Genomic DNA, 13828 nt, shown 5'->3' on the forward strand with positions numbered 1-13828 from the left:
TTTAAGGTCCTTTTGTGAGTGTAAGCTCAACAACTGCACCACTCCCCGTACCAGCAGACTCGTTGAACCGAAAGGAAGGATGTTATTTACATTTGCTTGCCGCTTTTTGTACGATCTAATTTTTCGTACCAGCTTCAAGGAATGGCACTGTGTAAAACAACAGCCAAACTTTGATAATCTTAGAAAGCACACACACACACATAACACTAGACAGGGGCAACAACTGCAAAACAGACAGCCGGCCAACAACTTCGGTGGCAGAGCGTTACCCGGTGTTGATACAGCAGATTAGTTTGCGATCAGATAATTGTTTGAAAACGGTCAACGCTGAACGAACCGTGCCCCTATTGTTGTTGTTGTTGTTGTTGTTGCTGTGCAATGTACAACTCGTGGGTGCGAGCGGTGCGGTTGTTGTTTGCCCCCGTAAGCTGTAACTGTGTTGTCGGCAAAGTTGTAAAATTTATCATCAAAGGCAGCACTTTTCGTGTGAAGATTGGAGTGAAGCGTTACTTTGTTGGTTTCTCGCTTGCTCGAAATAGTATTTCCAGAGTCAGCTCACCAAAAGCTGCTGTGCCGATAAAACGCAAAGGTGCGAAAAGGTGGTAAACAGTTGAGCTTGATTTAGGACACCGGGCAAAGTCGGATTAGTAGCAGTGCTTTTATGCTTATACGAAGAGCGCCAGCTGGTGGATTCGTTCGAGTTGGTTTCAGCATGGTACAATATTTAGTGAAGCTTAGTATAAAATAGTATTGTTCTGAGAAATGAGACGTTGCTTCAGCAAGGGAGCAAGCTTTTGGGACCAAACGGCCGGTGAGGAGTTCTGCCCCAAAACGAGATTATCATGGAATTTATTGTTTAGGAATGAGAAAGATCACAATACGGAGATTTCGAGATGGTTTTTTGTTTCCTTATTTGTACAGTTTTATAGATTTCGGCAGTAATTGTAGTTTTTAGTGTCGGTCCCTTCGAGCAACGTTCAGATGTTCCGTCCTCAATCATGTCTCTCAGCTTGCACACGCTTGTAGACAAATCGTTATCTGGCGAAATTTAAATTCCCGATAATACCGAATAAATGCATACATAAATTGAGCGACACAGAGAATCACACCTACACACACACACATACCATAGCATACACACCACCTAGAATATTATGCAGATCACGACCTTCGCAGCGTGATGCATTGCGATTGTCCTGTCAGCGTCGACACGTGCCGCGGGGCGGTGTGAAGTTGGCAACTGCTGAAGCTGCTCGCTTACAGCACATCCGGAAACGCTTAAAAACGTGAGATCAAATAGGTGAAAAATTTGTGTAAAAATAAGTTTGCTCAAAAGGCACCGCTCCAGCGCCTTGGTCGAGGTAAGGGTTGGTCCACAATCAACCGCTCCTTCCTTGGGGCTCCTTCACATGTTCTTCTTCGCATTGCCCGGAACACTGAAGTGTTACATACAGGAAGATAGCGTACCAGCTACAAAGTATGGTGTCGTACGTGACTAGTGGTGGTAGGTAGGGTCGCACATTGGCCATTGGGGTGGGTGGGTTATCAGGCGGGAAGAAATCAGTCTCTCGCTCCTAGTCCGATCGTATCGGAGTTGCTCATTTTCGTTTCTGGTCACACGCTGTGTTAGCTAAATTGAGTGTTAGGCAAAGTCGCTGGGTGGGAGAAAAACTTTGCCACAAATCTTAAAATTAGATTGCATCGGATTGCGATAGGAATAAAGTAACGATAGTGTGTGTGTGTGTGTGTGTGTGTGTGTGTGTGTGTGTGGTGTGTGTGTGTGTGTGTGTGTGGTGTGTGTGTGTGTGTGTGTGTGTGTGTGTGTGTGTGTGTGTGTGTGTGTGTGTGTGTGTGTGTGTGTTGTGTGTGTGTGTGTGTGTGTGTGTGTGTGTGTGTGTGTGTGTGTGTGTGTGTGTGTGTGTGTGTGTGTGTGTGTGTGTGTGTGTGTGTGTTAGAGTGCTGCCTTCATTGCACTCTTCCTCTTGTAGGAGAAAACGTTACATGGTTCTGATTTTCTGAACCAATGCATTCGATGTACTAGTTTGTGCCTCGACTATCGAGCACCAGCGCTGTGTTAGTTGGCAAAACTTTCCCTCCTCCGGCAGTAGCTTTTATACTTTAACTTTTCCACTCCTTCTCCTATTGAAAGCACTCGCTTCGTGCACTTTACATTCAACGACTAGGCAAGCGACTAGTGTTCGCTGGGATCCAGTCCTCTCCAGCAACCAGCAACACACCGGTGGCGTACCTTTGACCGAAGGCCAGCAGAAAATGAGCCGGCAAACGCGTGAGCGTGGTGGACGGTATGCGGCATCGCGCGAATAAATAATGAAAAGAGAAGCGAGCTAACCCTTCCCGTCTCCAGTGACCAGTGACAACAGCCCCATCGCACCGGCGTCGGCGGTATTGACACCACACTTTAATTAAAGAAGCTGGGCTAAAGTTTCCCTCCCGTCACTCGTGTGCAAGGATTATCTTGTTTTGAGTTTTCGCGTCAATTAAATTAGGAAAAGTTTCTCCTCCTGATTCGCGCGACGAATCGCGGACGCAAAACCCATCTCTCAATCGGTGAGCCGTGCCGCGCCCGCTCGCTCGGTGGTTTAATTTTCAAAAGAAACATCCGGCCCGCCGCTCGTGGCCGTCCAGACTGCCCCATACGTCCCACTTCATCACGCCCCTTACATGGCGCGTACTTGGTCGTGAAAGTTTTCAAAGCATGCTATTTTTCCTAGATGTTTTTATCTTGTGCCTTCGATCGCGCGTTCGCTTGCTGTTGTGTGAGCGTGGAGAACTTTTTCGTGCGATGGGCGGTGCGCGCTACCTTTACAGTTTTGTTTGGAATCGTTTAATTTAGCGAACCCAAACGAGCTCGTTACGGTACGTTTGCCGTAGCCTAATGCTAGAAGGTTTTTGGTGCCCAAGGGCGCGCGCACACACGCTCAAAGTGATTGCTTTAATTAATTTAATGCTGTATCAGTGTTGAATCGGTAGTCAGTTACTGAATGCAGATAAAAGAAAACAAAAATGTGAAGGCTAAAGGTTAGGAAGAGAACATAATCATTCAAATCAAATGTAATGCATACACAAGCTTTTGAAGAAAATCGTTAATTGCGACACAATTTCGAGTTGGGGAAGCAACCGGACTCATTTAAAAATTATTTATATTTACTTTTTCTTCTTTTTCTTTTTCTTTTTGGCACAACACCCGTTGTCGATCAAGACCTGCCTGTACCACTAATGGGTTTTGGCTTTCAATGACTCATTGATTACCCATAGCAGGATAGTCAGTCTTACGTATGTGGGCACGGTTCATTCGGGGCTTGAACATACGACGGGCATGTTGTTAAGTCGTACGAGTTGAAGAATGTACCACAAGATTGGCCCCTATATGCCTCTATATATAAATATATAAATATATGAATATAAACTGTTTGACAATATTAGCGGAATATAAATTAAAATTTCCTCAAGGGACTGGACTACCCGGGTGCGTGGTACTTACAGGGGGTTTCACACAATCTGATTAAGCTTGCATACTTTTTGGACCCTGTATGAGACTAAATAATACGTTCCTACATAGTTTATGATTGGACAGATTATGTCATAACGTTACAAGGTGTCCAGATGCTATGCTAAAAGTAACAAATCAAGTATGAAAATTGTTATGTCATAAGGTAGTTGTTGGAAAGAAAACAAAAATAGTTTGTATAAAAACACAAAAATTATCTATACAACCCTTTATCAATTTGCGCATGAAGATCACCTAGGCCCTTTCTATTGAGCCTATCTAATGCAGAACATATGCTGGCTTACATAAAATTAATCTCTTTAAACCCGCTTTGAAAGAGCATATTTAATACGCAAACTTCTATAAAACTTTATCACCATCAGCAGCAGCGAGCAGCCTCTTTCCATGGCCGTTGTTCTTCAGCATGTTCCCCTTGCCGGAAAAGTAAGGGGTTTTGCAAAGATCAAAGCAATTGCCTAACCTGCTTTGGCGTGCACTGTGCGTCCGTCACACATTGTGGAAAAATCGTTTTCCATGCGTACCTCCAACGGTGAAGCGAAGCGTCCTGTATTTCATTGAAATGAACTCTAGCGTAAACGGGAGGAAGGAACGTGCACGTGGACAAAAGCAAAGCTACTTACAGTTTGGGGCTGTAGCAGAGCTACAGTTACAGTTTGAGGTTGTGCCCGTTTGTTTGAACTGTAATCGGAAAAAGGGGCAAAGTTTAAAGAAAAACAAGCGGCAGTTGAGTTTACTTCCGTTCGTACCAGAGGGACACGTACCGGTGCTCATAACGCTCTCTAATTAAGTGTGACCTGCCCGGTGCACCACTCGTTATTTATTCAAGCAATTAATATGCATCGTTTGTGATGAGTGCGGTTCAGCTATTTGCTATTACACTCCCGGTGCAAGTGATTTCAATGTTCACCCCGTTTGTGCTCGAATCGAATTTAATACGAATCGAACACAAAACGCGTAAAACGTGTGAACGTGTTACGATGAGCATGTGTTTTTAACTGTCACTGCGTGCTTTGCTACCACGTGTGTGGAAAAATTTAGCATATTTCATAAAAAAATGTATATGCATTATTTCTCGACAGTACGTGACAATCGTTTTCACCCATTCGCAGCGCAATATGTTTCAAAAAATAGTCAAAAAATTGGTATAATTATTTACTTCATTCCTTTGTCAAAGAAGAGTTATTATTAATGCATTTAAATTAAATTGTATGCTCCAGTCTCTAGATTTTCGGCATCATTCCATGTAACATAAAGCAAGAGCAATCATCCGACATCCAATTTGGCTTGTAACTCACTTATCGCATTGCGCTCGCATTACGCTTTTCACTTAATCACAGGCTCATTAATTCTGCCCGCTTTTACACCACGCGAATTCAGGCAGTTCAGGTGCATGCCGATGAAAAGATTATCCGGATTTTTACTTGCTCAACAAGTTACATCGATCTGGACGCTGGACGGCAACATTTGAATAATTTGCTCTAAAACGCAAAACCCTCTTCCGGGCACGGTGCTGGGCTTGCCGTAGTCTCCCGTGTGTACGCGCGAATTGCACGCGTTGTGGCCCGGAAAATGGTCAGCAGGATTCGCACCGCTCGAAACAAAGTCATCTTTCACTTTCTCGTTCTCTATCGCTTTAATTATGGAATAAATTTGAATAAATTGCCCACTGGCCGGGCCCGACCTCTGGTGAGTTGTGGGGATATTCCCGTTGGCGTTGGCCAACAGTCAAAACTTCATCACCCAAGACCGACCAAGCCATCGACGGTTTCGGCTGAATGTTTGGTTGGTAATGGAAATGAAACTTCAGCGCCCGCCACCCATCCGGACTGGCCGGGTGGGAAAAGTTTGCCTGGCCCGGGTAAAACTAGTCCGAAAAAGATATATTACTTAAGTTAATTGTTGGCAAATTATTCTCAAAGCTTGCGCTTTAATTTCCGCCCTGCTTGTTGTACCACAGTTCCGTGTGTTGTGCGAAAGTTGTGTGAAGCATGTTACAAAACGCTTGTACATTTTGACAGTACCACCCGCCACCGCCCGTGGGGTGGGGGGGGGGGGTTTGGGCTCAGCAAATATTCATTAGTATACGATGTGGAGCTGTCGCGCTGCGCTTAAGATCACATTTAGTGCTTAAATTTACATTTTGTTTACGCCCCCAAAAGCCCGCCCCATGTCGGCGAAATCTGTTGCAAAGTGATGTCTAGATTTCACGGCACAAGAGACCCCGGTATCTGTATGTTGTTTGCTGCTTCATCTTGCGTGGCCAGGTGTAGGAGGTGAGGGTCCTGTTTTGAAAGAAACAGGGAAGCCACACCGTAACCCATATGATGTTTTAAATATTTTAGCATCAGCATCTAGCAAAAATATGCAACCGGTCGGTGGTGACCGAGCGGGTCCTGGATTTACGGGCGGTGGGAAGGAGAAGGTGGGCAAGGAAGAAACTTGTACCGTGCCGGCGCCGTGCCGCTGTTTGTAAGTGCCGGGTATGGCAAGCGAACAACCCATATCCCCGGTACCAAACCGCCAGGGTCGGTTCATCACATTCGGGCCATTAATAATGTACACCTTTCGTTCCCATCGGAAGTAAATAGAAATATTTTAAGGCTGTAGTAGGCCTCCGCCGTAGGCCGGGGAAGACCTCCACCCGCCTTCATATTTTGCTTGAGGTTCTTGTATGTGTATGCATGTCTATTTTTTGTTTCATTCCTGCTGCTGTTGCTTCAAATTCTAGCAGTGTTTCGTGCTACACAGATGGAAAGGCCGGTCCGGAGACGTTGCTGTGTGTCCCTAACAAAAGACAAACATAAAAAAGAAACGCACCATTGCGGAGGAGTTTATTCTTGAACGGAGCAGTGGCAGCAGCTTCCTGTGTCCTGGCGCCGGGACTGACTTTTGTGGAATAGAGCGGGGCCAACGCATCGATAGCAAAAGGGGATGAATAAATTACTGAAATTATTCTCCACCGAAAAACCGAAAACCGCTTGGGATCGCAAAACCAGTCAGCACGGCGGAGAAGAAAAGGCAGAATAAAAGAAAGTGCAAACATTCCCGTATCCGTATCCCTTTTTGAAAGGGCGGATCAGGCCAGACGGAAAAGGGCGAGCTTAAGCTTTGGTCTATATTTGCCGCTAGGATTTTTCTGGTGTTAGGGATTTTGTAATCGTTTTCCAGGTATGCAAAAATGGCCGCCGTGGAACAAAAACCAAAAAAAAAACACCCATAGCACTTCCCACGTGGCACAAGAGATAGCTGTTAGCTTTCAAAAATATTTACAAAGCTAAGCTACTTATTCCACCACGCAACAGTGCGAGTGTTTCAGTCGTGATAATGAGGGAAGGCGGACAAGAAGAAGAAAAAAATCCAAGTCCCTCCCTCAGATTACATCATCAGAAGGCCGCGAAGGGCGAGCAATTCCATTGAAAATGGAATAGAAACTGGGAAATCGTCGTTAGCGTACTGCTTTTGCTTTCTTTTTTTTTTTGGCTCGTCCTGTTTTGCGCTGAATGTTTCGAGGTAGAAAGCAAAACATAATTATTTTTGCCCACGTTCGAACGCTGTGTAACCATTTTCCGGGAAGCCTAATAACGGACACACTGCGGATTTAAGAAACCTTGGCGCAAACGATGGCCCGATTGCAAACGCGTGTGTCGTTAAAACGTCTTCCCTGGCCACATCAGCTAGCTTATTAAAGTCGCCTAGGTCTTGAGCTCGTAAGCCAGCCCACCGGTCCAGAACTTTGGCTCCGCACTAGAACCCATACTACCAGCGAGCGGCCATCGGTAAGCCGGAGCCATTTACGATCTTGATTTAATGCGAAGTCTATAACAACTAATTAATCATAAATTAGATGAAAATTGCGTTAACTACTCGCCCGCTATGGCCCCGTGCTGGGAAGCACTGTCTGCGTCTGTAAGCGTCTAATCGAGTGCTATTCCGGGGCGTACGAACCACGTTCGAAACTGAGCGAAGGTGTGCTTCCAGGCCGGCACGCTGGTGCCGCGAAATTTATGTCGTGTTGCGTTCGAGCAGCAAGGAGGCACCGAAACTGGGCTGGACTCGCGTGAGCTACGCTGTTCGATGGCACTATACCGTTTGCGTTCAACACATAGGCTTTTATGAAAATTTATATTGATAACGATAACAGGCTACACTTACGCGGGTGCGCTCCGTTTGTGAGGCTTGATACGTCGATGTCGATCGGTTTTGCATGGGAAGGCTGAGGGCAGATGAACACGGCCACAATGGAGTAGGCGCAGCTCTGCCCGAGGGCAGCTATAGTGAACTGTGTGCTATAGACGGTTAATTGCTTAATTTGAGGATGAGTTATTGGAACAATGTTCCTTACGGGTATGATGGTAGTGATTTGAAATTCATTGTACAAGCAAAGCATGAAGTGAATTAGAACGGTACAAATCAATGCATAAAAGAAACAGTTTTGAAATAGTATTTACGGTAGATGAATAGATTCGTTAGAGCTAACAGATTGGTTGTGGCGTGCAAACACAGCTGCTAAGCAACAAATTGATTCTATTTCAGGTTAATGGCGGACAGTTGCTTTGGTATGTTTGGTATGTATATATATATATCGTCTCTTTTTATATTTATTAACTATTTTTAATTATTTTTTTCATTTGAGTTTACTTTGTAATTCGAGAGTAGCGCTTCATCTACGGGCAGATTTTCATTGCAGCTCTGCAGCTCCACACGTTGTAATTTCAAAGACAACTGCCACTCAGCAACCAGCTAGATCACAAGCTCAGTGCCGATCAACCAGCCTGCACCAACATCAAGTGGGTAGTAATTACGGTGGCAAGCAATCAATTGTGCTACCCCTTAACCACCCGACCACACTCCCGAGGCCATTGTGCTGCTTTCGCAGGTGAATTCGCAGTCTTTCACCGTAATTACCACCAGTCCAGTTCCAGCGTTGACCAACGTCCTAACGGAAGGATGAGAAAAAGGAAGGACAGGCACAGGAAATCACGTTTTCAAGATTAATCACTCTGCCCGCGCAACGGTGGTGAGCCTGGTAAGGCAAGAGTTTGGGGAAAAGTCAGGTGGATCGGAAATTTTCCCTTTGCGATGGAATGTTGCGCACTGCATACAGGCACAAAGGGCCGGTGGATGTTTATGCTTAACAACAATTAGCTATTCTGCAACAAGATAAACATTGTTACTTCGCCTGCGATGATGACAATGAGCAGTCCGTGTAGCCGTAGGTCGTAAGGGTCAGCTGGGCAGCGGGAAGAAATGTGTACGTTGTCCTTCAACCGCACAAACACACACATACACAGGCAGCGCTGACCGTGCCATACCTTTCGGTGGTTGTGGTTTGCCAGTTGCGGTAAACCGTGGCCAATGTTATCTGACCCGAACTATCCAGGACACGAAATTGTTGTCCCTCTTGCCCTTTACGCTCTGGATAGTTGTAGTTGAAGGTGTACGAAGGCGCGAAATGGATCCCGAGTCACCACACTTAAGCTTATCTGCGAGCTGCTGCTGCTGCTGCTGCTTGAAACGGAGAGTCAGCCTACAGCGCAGCACCCGGAAAGGAAAAGCAACTCGGGACGATGATACTGATGGACAGCGACAGCGTAAGCCGTGCGCTGGTGGTGACGGGAGCACTACATACAGAATCCACCCCACCACCAACCATCATGCAATACCCTGCTGGTGCTGTTCGCTGTTGAATATTTAATCAAATAGATCATTTTCCAGACTATCCGTTACTGGCCATCCGCCGTACCCTGCAGTCGCTGCGAAAATCCTGGACCAGCGTGTTGACCATCGACGTAAATTAGAGCGTAACGGAACTGGACGGGGTCCTGGCGGGGGTGAGTCAATAGAGGGAGTGAGACGTTGATTAAAAGAATAACAAACACGAACAAACCGCCACGCCGGATCTTCGCATGGGCTCGATGTAAAATTTAGGATATTTACGGTATTTGCTCGCTCGAATCGAAACAAACCGGCCGGCGGCTTCAGATTCGTGCCTAATGCGTATATTACGCTAAATATTTGCTTCCTGTTAGCAACATGTTGCCACCACCAGTACCACAGTATGAAGTGGTCGCATCGCCATACGAAACGCTGGACCGGATGGAGCGACCCAGCGGACAGCGGACTACTCCCACACCCACATCGGATGCTGAACATGGCGTTCGGTGTTTTCTCGGGAGCATACAACACAGCAAAAGGTACGGCGGCTTTACACGGTAACACTCGTCCTCGAATGTGGTACCGATGTGCTGCCACGGGCGTTGTTGTTATTGTTGTGCGGTGTTCCTTGGGAAACGGATTCCATTTGCAATTGGTGTGTGTGTGTGTGTGTGTGTGTGTGTGTGTGTGTGTGTGTGTGTGTGTGTGTGTGTGTGTGTGTGTGCGGTGTAGGAATGGGCTGTGCGGTACAGCGCATTGCAAAGGTTTCACCGGGTCCGGGGCTCGGGCGCTTCTCACCCGTGTACCCGTGTGTTTACGGCTGATTGGACGTAATTGAAAGTGGAGAAAACTTTACCAGACCGAGCTGTCAGGGTTGTATGTCCATGGTGGGCCCGGTGTACAATAATTAGCATCGGAATTTGTGTACACATTCACGGTGTGCTTGGAGCATGATTTTAATAAGCAAAACATGGGCACAGATTTCCGCACCTCGCACGAGGGCTCGGAACGTTTGCTTTTTTCTTCCTTCCTTCCCGGTGGAAAGCTAACACGTCCCATCACACCTCTCCATTATCATTTCGCTCGAACAGGGAAACGATTTTGTTATAATGGGTTCTCGAGTGTGCGCTGCTGAAGCCCAGCCCTTGTCAAACTCTAGCCATTCCCGCTCAGCGATAAGCCATCTTCAGCTAGCGCCAGTGGCAAATTAGGCAAGACGTACTGTACTGAGAAAAAGAAATAATTAAGTGAAAATCATCGCTCTTTAATGGGTCCCCCCGCACTTTAATGAGCACCTTTTGCCGCATGAAGTGGTGGCGAATTGTGGGAGAAGTTGTTCAAAAAGGAACGGATGGGTTCGTTTCTGCCCCTGTATCTTTGATTTGGCTCCAGCTACCGAGAAGAAAGCTCCGAAAAAAAAGGAAGCCCACCTAATCCCTAGCTATAAGCCGAAAAGTAACCGCTGTCGCTCATTGCTGCCTATACCTCTGCCTACCACTTGCTACGTCCCATCCCATTTTCCAGCACGCACCGGAAAACCATTCGAAACACGCCACTCTCCGCTCCGCTCCCAATGAAAAACGTTGCTCAGCAACGACGGGCAACAAAACGGGGCACGAGTGGGGCGCACGCAGTCGAGCAGCTGTAGTAAACAGCAGTTGGCCCGCGTCTGGGTTCGAGCAGTATGGCAGAGCGTGATGGCGTTTCGCTCGCCCCCGTGTACCACTATTGCTCTTCGCTCACGCTACTTTTCTCCGAATGTCAGTTACACTCTTAGCAGCACTCTCGCTCTCCGGTCACAGTGCAAAGGAAGGAGTTGGCGTCGGAGTGCTATCTGCGATGGAGGAGAGCGCACCGTACATACACACACACACATTGTACACGCTTCCGGTGGCGATGCTGGCCTGATGTTCCGTTTAGTATCGCGTTATCCTTGACCGCGTTCGGGCAGAGGGAGTAAAAGCGTTCGTCTCGCGGCTCGTACGGGCCCGGCCATCCCATTCACAGTGCTGGTGGTGTCATATTGGATAGTACGACGGGAAAAACCATCAAACCGTATCGCACCCAATTTGCTGCGAGATTGTGTGGGTGTGTGAGGGTGTGTGTGTGTGTTTCGTTCTCTCATAACGATCACGTGTGACGCACCGGGGGCTCGGTGTGTATGTGAACATGTTTGCTTCCCAAAATCGTGCTCCGTAATGCGCCTTGTTGATAAGCAGCAGCGCGTCGCCGTGTGTGTCGTGTGGTGTGTATAAGAAGAAAACAACCAACCAAAAAAAAATGGTTATGTTGCAATAAAATGTGACAGCTCACACTTTCGCTGATGCCATCAGAAACAAAACGTAGCAACCGTAGCGCAATGTCAACAGTCAGTGGCAACGACGCGTGTCACCGGCCGCCCCAGTGGCCAGACAAATCGACGACGCGCTGGGCAGCCCACCGCGGTGGTACTACAGCTGGTCAGGCTTATCGTCCGTTTGCAACCACTGCCGCTGCCGCCGCCGCCCCGGCCGTGTTTTGTCGTGTCGAGGGGGCAGTTCGGGTGGCAAAACAAAGTGTCAAGATCCGTTGTGTAAACACAGGCGCTTCCGTGCAGGGGTAGGCGCGTTTGTTTTGTGCGTGGTGTCAGTTAAGTAGAGTGTTTGCGGGCGAGTGACGGAAAAATCAGCGTGCCCCCGTGGTGATGTGGTGATTTCAGCACACGGTTGGCGGTGTGATTCTGCTGGCCAGCAAAGTGTGTCGCTTGTGGCCCCAAAGTCATAGAAATAACCAAACGTAAAGTGGTACCTTGGCAGATACTTGCACAGCAGATGCCAACGAGAGCGAAGTGAAAAGTCAAGAGTGGCGGTGAACATCTTGAAGCAAGTTTGTTGCGTGCAGTGCAGTGAGTGGCATGCGGAACCAATGAAAAGCTCGGCGAAAAGTGTACGCGGGTGTGGAGTGCACTTTAAAAATATTTCAAACCCATCGCATCTAATTACACTGGGTGCCACTTTTTCTCGAGTGTGCCATAGAGTGCAGAGAGAGAGTCATCCTTTTGTCACGTGCGAAACCCGTGTGCCGTGCAGTTCGGGACCCACCGAAACGTTCCACGACTGTGAAGTACAGTGGTGTAGCTTCTTTCGCTCGGCAGCCTTCACCACCACCAATCTCAGGCCGTTCCCGGTGGGTCAGTAGTGCGGATCAGTGCGAGGCTCGAATTAGCATAATAATTCAACTGCTTCGGTGGTGGCGGCATTGGTAAAGCGAAACGGCAATTCATTCCGAAAAAGAGGTGTTTTTTTTTTTTGGCGTTTTATGAAATATATTGGCCCCACATTACCGCAAATGTTGGCTGGCTGATCCGTTGGTGGAGAGTTTCGCACGGAAATCGACTCCCTCGGCGCCTTCCACCGCGAATAGTGCAGTGTGTGTGCGTGTGTGTGTGTATGGATAGGGCAGTGGTTTTGGTAAGTGGTCCCCGGAGGAGAGCGATTTCTTGCCACTGAATGCCGTGACCCGGTCCAACTGCAACGCACGGCCAGCCGGGTTCCGTAACCATGAGGTATTCCATCGCTGCGCAGTGGAACTTTATCGTCTGTGGATTAATTTTGGCAGCATCCTGCATTACCGGTTCCGGTACGAGTCGAATTTTCGGTAAGAGCTTCTTAAATTGCACTCGCTGCGCACTAGACGTTCTGCGTGGATGGCGAAGGAATCTGTCTCGGCAGCCGACTGCAAAGCGGCAAAGTGGCACACAGGCACGACGCACGAGCTGGGAAGCACTTAATAAAGTGCTTGCGGAGTAAAAATGACGAACCATGCTGCTGGTTAAAATGCTACACTTTTCACACTCTGCTTGTTGTTCGTTGCGTTGCAATTGGAGCGAACCGAGTGCTGCTGGAAAGTGGTGCGAACAGTTAAGACACAGCATTAAAGCACAGTTTCAGCTGCAAAAGCGTGCGTGTGTGTGTGTGTTTGTTTGCGGAAAAAGCAGGAATAAAATGCTACAACAATTCCCCGCTGCGATAAAACACACTCCTCCGCAGGGAATGCTCGAGAGGAAAAGTGAGGAGAAAAAGCAAAACAAAAAAAAAACTGCTGCTGCTAACACGAACACATCCCTGCAGACCTGTGCTGAGAAGCACTTCAGGTTGCGTTGGTACGCGGTACCCTTTCCCCGTGCCCTTTCCTCCGCTCCATACGCCCCCATTTCCTATCGACCCCGTTGCGTCTTTATTGGATTTTTATTAAACGCTCTCTACTTAAACTTTGAAGCATCTTTCTAAACGTTATTACGTGCATCATCTTGAAAGGGATAAGCATGTGCTGTGGGCTGCGGGCTATGATAGCTCATCCGTTGAGCTCTGGGGCGTCCTTCCCTGCTTCGTGCACGCGGCAGGAAACCTTCCTACCTACAATCTGATACGCAAGATATGTATTCCCCATCCTCCTCCTCCCGACGGAACCTTTACCCCCCCCCCCCCCCCTCAACACGCAGGTCGCAGTGTAACTAAGTGTGTTGGGTGGATAACGAGCTGATTGTGCTGCTAGTTGGCAGTAGTATCCTTACGGTCGGTGAAGCATAACAGAGGTGTATTATCCCAGCATCCCAGAGCTTGGCTTTTATCAGCTGTATCGATCGTACCCCTGATGGCCTATCGA

The 13828-nt window shown here is 47.6% G+C and overlaps 1 protein-coding gene across 2 annotated transcripts in view; it reads left to right on the forward strand.

Annotated features, from left to right (window-relative positions):
* The first annotated feature begins 11010 nt into the window (after positions 1-11010).
* LOC121601014 (C-1-tetrahydrofolate synthase, cytoplasmic) overlaps positions 11011-13828 on the forward strand; it is a 56041-nt gene continuing 53223 nt past the window's right edge. The window contains exon 1 of one of the 2 annotated variants that reach the window (XM_041929826.1): positions 11011-12820. In XM_041929826.1, the coding sequence (XP_041785760.1) occupies positions 12724-12820 (97 nt within the window). In that variant the 5' untranslated portion in view covers positions 11011-12723. The remainder of the gene's footprint in view (positions 12821-13828) is intronic. The other variant, XM_041929803.1, reaches the window with a different exon arrangement.

This window comes from Anopheles merus, chromosome 2R (assembly GCF_017562075.2).
Source record: "Anopheles merus strain MAF chromosome 2R, AmerM5.1, whole genome shotgun sequence".
NCBI lineage: Eukaryota > Metazoa > Arthropoda > Insecta > Diptera > Culicidae > Anopheles > Anopheles merus.